This window comes from Octodon degus, unplaced genomic scaffold, assembly GCF_000260255.1.
Source record: "Octodon degus isolate 3935 unplaced genomic scaffold, OctDeg1.0 scaffold00003, whole genome shotgun sequence".
Taxonomy (NCBI): domain Eukaryota; kingdom Metazoa; phylum Chordata; class Mammalia; order Rodentia; family Octodontidae; genus Octodon; species Octodon degus.
In genome coordinates, this window is record NW_004524579.1 from 26,967,940 (window position 1) to 26,977,178 (window position 9,239).

Here is a 9,239-nt window from a genome sequence, read left to right on the forward strand (position 1 = left end):
TTACTCAACTGAGCTATCTCCCCAGCCCCAGAAGGGTATTTTTTAATATACATGTTAATATAGTTTTTGTGATTGCCTTTGTTGTTGATTTCTACTTTTATTGCATTATGATCAGATAGTATAAATGGGATAATTTCAATTCCTCTACATTTACCTAAACATATCTTGTCAGCTAATATATGAGCTATTTTGAAGAGCTTCCCATGGGCAACTGAGAATAATATGTTCTGATGTTTTTGGGTGGAACATTCTGTAGATATCTACCAAGTCCATTTGTTCACAGGCTTGGTTTAATTCTAATATTTCTTTGTTGATTTTTTTTTTGTCTAGTTGATCTTTCGGTGAGAATGAGGTATTAGGGTCCCCCACTACCATTGTGTCAATGCTTTTTTTTGATATAGGGTCATCCTATACAGTTTGGACCTGTAGGAATCTTTCTGTCTCATCCTCCCTATTGCTGGGGTTACAGTGTGCACTATAGCACCTGGTTCTGGGGCCAGTATGGCAGGCAGTACTATTGTAGTCCAGATCAAACTCTGGACCTTGAGCTTGCCAGGCAGGCCCTTATGCTGCCAAGCTATCTCTCCAGTCCTTATTTTGTTTTTCATGTCTTTTATAATTTGTTTTATGTAACTGGGTGAACCTGTGTTTGGTGCATAAATATTTACAATTGTTACCTCTTTTTCTTAGAGTTTTCTCTTAAAAATTATGTAGCGACCTTATCTGTCCCTCTTGATTAGTTCTGGCTTAAAGTTTGTATTGTCTACAAATAGAATAGCCACTTCTGCTTTTTTCTGGGTTCCTGTGGCATGGAGAATTGTTTTCCATCCTTTGATTTTTAGTCTATGAATTTTTTTGGGGGGTTAAATATGTTTCCTCGGGCTGGTGAGATGGCTCAGTGGTCTAAAGCACCTACTTAGAACAAACAAGCTTAGCAAAGTACAGGGACCACGGTTCAATCCTCCAGCACCACATGCCAGCCAGCCCCGCCCCCTGGTGGGCTGAGCTGGCCACACACACACACATACACATAAATAAATAAATAAAAAATTTAAAAAAATAAATATGTTTCCTGAATGCAGCATATTGTTGGATCTTGTTTCTTGATCCATATGCCAGTCTTGTTTTTTTTTTTAATTGGTGAGTTGAAGTCATTTTCAGTGGTGGGAGGAATTTTCCTGTCACTGATGTCACCTGATACAGCTAGACAGTGGTTTCTATAGCAAGGGAGGCAGGGAGGAAGAACCCATTCTGTCACTTTTATAGTACGGCCTCTGTGATGGGAAAGACAAAAGTAAACATATTCTGTGGAACCTCTAAAGGCATTGTAGGTGACACTATTGTAGGCTGGCCCTTAGACAAGTCAGCCAAAAGCTCAGTCCCAGTGCCATGGCCAATGAAGACAGTAAGCCTAGTCATGGATTCTGTAATGACTTCATTTGTTTATCTTGATAAAAATGTAAAATTAGGGAAAAAAAATCTCAGCTTGAGGTATATCTAAACCCCTGCCCTTTGAAAGTGTTAGTGATTCACTGCCACACTAGCCAGAAGCAATTTCCCGTAATCCACCACCCACAATCCCTAAAGTTCCCCGGTATACTGCGAGTGGCTAACTGCCTGCATGTCTTCCTCGCTGATAAGTGGATGTGCTTCTCTGGCCAGCACACAGAAGGCACTATGATTTGCTGAGCAGGAAACAAACGAAACCACCCCGGAACTTGCTGTGGCTGACTCTGCCTAGGGGACTCAGACTCTGCCTGGATAAAGGAAGATCCCTATCTGTCTTCTCTCTCATCTTCACCTGCCCACAGTGATGCAGACCTCTTAGAGCCTCCAATGATACAAACACCCTGCTGCAGAATGCATGCCATAGGCTTGTCACCACTGCCCTCGGCCTCACTACTTTGGCATCCATCCCCCATCCGCCTGTCCTCGGCCTCACTACTCTGGCATCCATCCCCCATCCGCCTGTCCAGACACCTTTTTCCATAACTTCTCCCTCCTGCTCCATACCAAACTACATAGCACATCCCCTTCCTGCCGCACTTCCTCCCCACAGTCTTCCCTCTAATCAGTTCTTTTTTTGTAATATTTGTGGTTAATCATGAGACAGAATAACCACATGAGTAGAATAATGTTTTAAAAAACATTGTCTCTTTTTCTTCTTTTACGTGCCTTATATCTATGGAGCTGTAAGCGTTCATGGGACAGAGACTTCCTTCCCATTTGTCTGGCATCTGCCAGGGCTCCTTTGGTGACGGCCTGCAGGCCAGCCATCAATAATTCCTTCTATTGGGAGATGAGATCTATCCCCGAGGGTACCCAACCTATGGTGATCTGTCGTGGTCGACAGCAGGAGGTGGCCATAACACTATGCTAGTTCTGGGACCAAGCCTTAAGGTGTAACTCAGGCTAGACCAATGAATAAGAGGGCAAGTGGAGACATGGACCATCTGGAGGAGGACAGAGGTCTGAGGTCCCAGACACAGGAATGAGGCTATTTTGAATCTTCTAGCTCTAGTCAATGTCATGTGGAACAGACACATGCTGTCCTCCCTGAGATCTGTGAGAATTCCTCACCTGTACAACAGTGGTTACTGCTTTAAGCCACTAAGTCCTACAAAGATGATTCAGTTATGTCTCCTTGGCAGACTGGGGATTTCTAGAATCTTTATTCCTACTAGAGAGCTATAGACTCACACCTTCCATGAGAGTAAACTGTGATGCTGATTTCTTACAGCACATGGCCACTGGAGCTGCAGGCCACAAAGCATGGCTACTCACCAGGTTCTCATTGGTCAGCCGAGATATTTCCTGCTGGACACCGAATTCCACCTGGGCCTCTGGAGAAAGCAGCAGTGTCTGGCAGAAGGTCTGTTGCTGCTTGTCCATCTCTTCTTTTAGAGCCTCCAGCTGGGCCTTGAGACTTTCCACCTCCTCTTCATGTTCTTGGCTCTGGGCCTGCAGCTGGGCTTCTAGCAGCCTGTAGCCAGAAGAGGAGGACAGGTGACCATGTGGATTGGGGTGGCTCCCTCAGCTGAGGACCACAGACAGAAACACACTAGGGGGGCAGACAAGCAGACAGCAGCAAGTGGGTATCGCCAGTAGGGGATGCTTGTAGCGAGGAGACAGATGCTGCGGAGGCCATCAGGCGAGCAGGCCAACCTGTCCTCCTCAGAGGACAGGAAGCCAAGGCCAGAGGCATCCCTGGGCTTAGGTCTTTTTCTTGACTTCTTCTTCTGTGAGCCTAATCTCTTGGTTTGGGACTAAGAAACTATCTCCAAGTCAAAATATCATCAGGACAAATGAATTTCTTATAGTGTCTTATTTTATTATTATTTTTTTAGTATTGGGGATCAATACCAGGTAGGCACTTACCCACAGAACTATATGCCTGGCTCTATAGTATTTTTTAATTTTAAGCATTCATTTGGACGGCTCCACAGTTCACAAACACCATTAAGACAAAAGTCCAGTAAGCTGAACTAATTATTTCCCTTATAGGAGATTCCCCACAAATTTCAGGGTGTTTAAATGTTGCCTGTTTATCTTCACCATTACTGTCTCTACTTTGGCCCACATATATAATTTTTATAACAATTCTCCAACCCAAAATAACCTGTAGCTGGGTGTGGTGGATACACCTGTAATTCTAGCACTCAGGGATGCTGAGACAGGCGGCTTGGAAGTTTGAGCTCGGCCTGCGCAACTTAACAAGACCCTGTCTCAGGAAGAAAAAAAGAGGTCTGGCGATGTAGCTCATTGCGAAGCACTGTGAGGCTGTAAGTTTAATCATCAATATTGAAAAACAAAGATCAACTTATATCATAGGTTGGGGTGAAGGCTTAGAGACTGAATCTAAAAAGCCAAAGGCCAGAGCTCCCACACTTTGGGGAGACTCAGAGGAAAGCTCAGCAGGAGCTGAGCTCTTGGGAACTGAACAGATATGGCGAGAGTACCGTTTTTACCCGGCTTTCAGATTAGTCAGCCAACTTCATATAAAAGAAAGGTAGGGGTCACTGGAGGAAAGGGACTGTGAAAAGCTTCCTCAATATAGTTTGCATGGGACAATGTGTCCCAGTTGTTTCCTGAGATAGGTAGAGGCTCCAGAGCTAGGCCTGGAGTTAAGCTGTGGGCGGGGCCCAGGGCTCACTGTTGGTGCTGCTGGCTACTCTGCAGAAGAATGAGTTCAATGCTGCTCCAGGGCCTTCTCAAAGTGACACAGTGAATGAGGACATGATGGGCACAGGTCTATTACCAATGGAAACAACAACTTAAGGAGTTGGGGGACAATTTCATAATTGGGCATTTTAGATGACATAATATTTAGCAGATATCAAATTGGCTGCAATATGCTAGAAGTAATCACCCATGTGTTGTAAATTTAACAAGAGGGCAGGAACACCCAGATTCTAGGCATGCTGCCCAGGGACAGACTTTATGACCTGTGCTGAGTGTTCCCTGTTCATGACCGCATTGCTGTCTATGTGGGCTGTGGATCAGCACAGGGCTTGGTGCAAAGCCTTGATGCAAGCCCTGGCCAACCTCAGGCTATCCTCCTCAGTGTGCAGGGGGGAAAGATAAGGCTGAGGGAGGCCCCAGGCCACAGCCAGGGCAAGGGGTTTTTATAAGTCAGGTCGGAAGCACAGTTGTTCTATATGCTATTTCATTAATGCACTCATCTACTTACTCCATATTACACCTGAGGTGCTGACAGAGTGACATGAGGAATGACCTGACTTGGCACATGGGTCCAATAAAATAAATTTCTGAGTGGGCATTAATGTGGTCTTTCTGAATAATAATAATCATCACTGTAGTAACATAAGTATCAGCTGTCTCATGTCTACTCTGCTTGCCACACTGGTGTGTGCAAAGAGCTTTAACCTTTATTTAGCACTTTCCTTAGAATGACTGCTGCAAGTCCCATTCTGATTCACTGTCTTCCTGTAATCCCAGTATCACCTCCATCACAGGATACGAGGCCACAAATGAACCCAGGAAAAGGCTGCAGGGCCAGGAGAGACGACGCTTCTCTTGTTGCTGGGACAGAATCTCTCCCACACTGGCAGGAGGAAGAGCTCCAACTCTTCTCTGAGACGTGAGCTCAAGGGAGGGGTGTGAGCTCCTGTTCTGCTGTCACCACCTTGCTGAGGGAGCTCCTGATGGCACTCATGTCACCTTCCTGAGCTTCTCTTTCCTTTTCTGGGAAACAAACCTAAATAGCATCACCGCATCTCTTGTTGGGCAGCTCAGAAAAGCTATGGCACAGCCCCTAGAAGTCACACACCAGCAACCAACACGGAGAGTGTCATGCTGAGTTCTTTCAACCATGCTGAAGGCTGATAAGTAACAGGTTAGACGCTGGTTGGTATCAAATGCTAGATCTTCCACTTAACCCGCAAGTCCCTGAAGCCCTTCAAGCATAGTGCCCTTGCCCATCAGGGTGTGGGAGGGTCAGACACTGCAGTGAATGCACAGCACTTGGCTGTGTCAGCTCCAGAGACCCTTGATGCAAGGACCGGCCTGCGTGCTGATGGCAGGTTCCAAAGAACCCTGAATTTGGCACACAGGTGAGAGCCAACTTGGGACCATGGTTTTGGCTGATGTTGTAGAACAAGGAGGCAGCACAGACCTGGGAGCCCCTTGAGATAAATCTCAGTATTGCTCTTAATAGCTGTGTGCTTCCTATTACAGAAGCTCCTCCTCTTCTCTATTTCTTCCTTGAGAGAAGCAGGGAGTTGGATCTTGTGGTTTCTCAGGTTCCACTGGGCTACCCAGTGCTATCAGCTATCCAGACAGGCAGCCTCCCCTAAGCTATCCCACACAGCCTAGACACAAGCTGACAGGCAACGCCGGGGACTACCAGCCAGCAGCCCATGGCAGCTGTGCCCTGCGCCCCCGCACCCATCCAGCCAAAACATGAGGAGCAACGTGAGCAGCACACAGGGAAGCACACACAGGGAGACGGGAGTGCATTTGACCTGGCCACTTCTTTTAGGCCTTGGTAGGCCAAGCCGAGTTCTCCATCTTCATTCAAATATCCCCAATCCTCAGTCTGGCTAGAAATAAAGGATAGAAAAACAGGGTATCCAGTGCAGAGGAGAGAGACAGGCAGGTGGAGAGCCCAGACAAGGAGATTCTAGCAAAGGTCTGGAAACCAGAAAAAGGCAGGAGGAGCTTTCCTTCACCCATTTTCCTCTCCAGCACCCACACTTTGGTAGGTGCAGACAGCCCCTCTTAAAGTTTCCTGTCTGGCAAGCAGGTTCACGTGGCCTCACCTGAGGTCCACCAGCCATCGCAGGTGGGGACACATGTTGCCAAGGAGAGCGCACAGGGCTGCACCCCCTCTCGTCACTGTGGAGAGGAGGACACAGCAGAACTTGCACACGTCACACCCAGCATGCGGCCTTCTGAAGAGGAAAGGCGGCAAACAGGGCTGGGAAGAGAGAAGCCAGCGAGTGTGCAGAGACCACATGGTGAGCAGGCACTCACTGCAGGGAGGACACTGCATTGCTACAAAGCAACAGGCGAAGCCCCTGTGGTCACTGGCCTCAGCCTGGATCTGAGTGCATATTTCCCCTACTTTCCAGTGTACGTCTTTCTGTCATGTCTTAGGGCACAAAGACATTAAGTAACCTTAACCCTAGCTCTCCTTATAGTTTTGGGTAAAGAAATAGCTCAAACCCATTCACAGGATGAAAACTGAATAAAGTCCTCCTGACTTTGGCAGTCGGTGCATTCTTCAGTTCACTCACTTGGGGAAGCAGGTCACCAGAGACCTTGTACCTGCACACTGGAGCTGTTTCCAGGCCGTGCAGCTTTGGCAGGGATGTCTCACCACTTCACACAGGCCTGGGAACAATCCTTAGAGGCCAGCAGCAGGACTGGGTGAGAGAGGACAGGGCAGGTACTGGCTGTCTGCATTAGGATTCTGCCCTACTGTCAACAAGGTTGTCTACGACATCCCTCTTACCCGGGACATCGCTAAGTAAATGCCTAGAGCTCTCCCACATATCACCTTTGGAAAAAGTCCATCCTTTCTGCTTATGGTTAGGACTTAGCCGCTCCATTTCACTCCCAGCCCCCTCCCCACCTGAAAGAGACCTAAGGCTGTGTTAAGAGGGAGCGCCTTCCCCCTCCCAAGTTACCCTCTGCTGCTAATGCTGGCATTTAGCAAGGGCCTTGTTTGAGTAGCACTTCATCCCAAAGGAGGGCTCTGAAGGGCATGCCACAGGGCAGAATGGGACAATGCAAGAGATCCTCTGACCTCAGCCCTTTCCCTTCCGTGGTGAAGTGATGTTGGCATGTGGCAAGGGTCCCAAGTGGCTCCTGACCTTGCTCTGACGCTCCCCCCACCTCATGCTGCCAGCAGGCCCTTCAGAGCCTCCAAGGGGCTGCTGGGCCTCCCAGGGTCACCTCATTTCTCTAGTTCCCATCATCACAGCCACACTCCAGGGCAGTACATGTATGAAGCTGAGATATGCCTTGAGGAGGTTAGTAGTGCTCCCTTCATACCAGCTTTCAAAGAGCTCAGATTTCTGAACTCTAGAATGTGCCAGGTATTGCGGACAGAGATGGAAGAGAGAACCATACAGCCCAGGGACCCCACAGCATTCAGGAATCAGGCACACAAGGAAACAACCAGCAAACCAACTCGGCAGAGGCCTTTGCTGCCAGATGAAAGGAAATCCAATTCCCAGAGGTGGTTCTCCCTACGCTATACCCAGGCTTCTGGGGAGGGCAGCCAGAGAAGATGTACTAACCACTGGTAGAAGGAAAACCCCACACAGGTCACAGCATTTTAAAAAAATTCTTGATGCCAACTGTACCTGAGGCAACAGGCCTGGTCACACAAGATGGACAGTTGTGGACAGGTATGGTTGTGCACTGAGTTACAGCAGACTGTAGCTGTCCTACTGATTCAGGTCCAAGGCAGAGAGAGAAGCATTGAGTAACAAAAGCTCAGTTTCTGGTCAGGCTTAGTTAAAGGGATGGCTCTTAAGGAGGGAGTGCACATAATCAGGCTCTTAAGGAGGGAGCGCACACAATCAGGCTCTTGCTCGCCTCTGCAGCTCTGAGCAAGATAGCCTGCAGCAGACCGGCTCAAGGCTAGATGAGCCAGTCAGTCCACTGCAAGCACATCTCAAGGATGCTACACACACCTTTGCCATGGCAAACATGATCCACACTGCCCTAGAAAGAGTAGACTCATAGAGGTGATGCGTGTGTGTGTGCGCGCTCACATGCTAACTTCAGGTATCCCTACCCCAGCTAAGCTATTCTTGGTGCCAAGGGCCTCCTGTTGTTTCCTGAGATTGTCAGTGAAAAGGGGCTGCAAGGAGGGCTTCTGGGGCCCGAGGAAGGGTCCTGACAGTGCCATCAGACTCAGCACGGAGTTTTACTTCCTTGCTAGGGCTAGGAGGGAAGTGGCCAGGGATCAAAGCAGATCTATCTTGGAGCCAGGCCTGACTCCCACCACTTTTCTGCCTGACCTACCTCTGTGACGTTGAGCACAGAGCAACAGCAACTGCTCTCCCAACCTGGACAGCCCAGAGAAGATGACAGACTTCCGACCCCTAGCGAGGCTTTCTCAGCCGCTCTTTCCCTTAGCTGTCTTGCATATAAAATAGTCGCATGGATACTGGTTTCTCTTAGTTTCCAAGCTAGAAGCATGAGAAAGAGAGTGGAAGGAAGTAGCAGAGCCATCTATGTCCCCGGGGCTCCTGCACAGCAGCCTCGCTGTTGCTGCTCACCCCAACCCAAGGGAAAGACCCAGTTGTAAAGATCAGAACAGAACTTTACAGACTACAAGAACCACCAAGAGAAGCCTGAGAACTGTGGATGTTGAACAGGACTGTGACAGAGATAGAGGTATATATTCCTGGAATCACTCCCAAGCATGAGTAAAAGGCAGTGTCTGAATGTAACATTTTGTGGGGATAGCATAGCTACTCTCAAAATCCTAATGGAGAGACTGGGGAGATGGCTCAGTGGAATAAGCGCTTCCCTGGCAAGTGCAAGGTTCTGAGTTTAATCCCCAGTTCCACCAAAAAAAAAAAAAAAAAAAAAAAACAAAACCTAATGGATCCCAGCTTAACTCCCCTCCCCCCAGTCACATATGCATACATACATTTATATGTAACCTGCCAAGTGCTCCATTGTGGGACAATTATAAGGAAGAGTAAATCTCCATCTCAATAGCAGGGTACCTTGTTGTGGTGAGATGCCCTTACTGG

General features: G+C 48.0%; 1 protein-coding gene across 1 annotated transcript in view; it reads right to left on the bottom strand.

The window, feature by feature from the left end:
- The window catches only part of Myo5b (myosin VB), a 426,429-nt gene that overhangs the window by 43,328 nt on the left and 373,862 nt on the right, over positions 1-9,239 (bottom strand). The window contains exon 29 of the mRNA XM_023713700.1: positions 2,785-2,983. Coding sequence (XP_023569468.1) covers positions 2,785-2,983 — 199 coding nt within the window. The remainder of the gene's footprint in view (positions 1-2,784; positions 2,984-9,239) is intronic.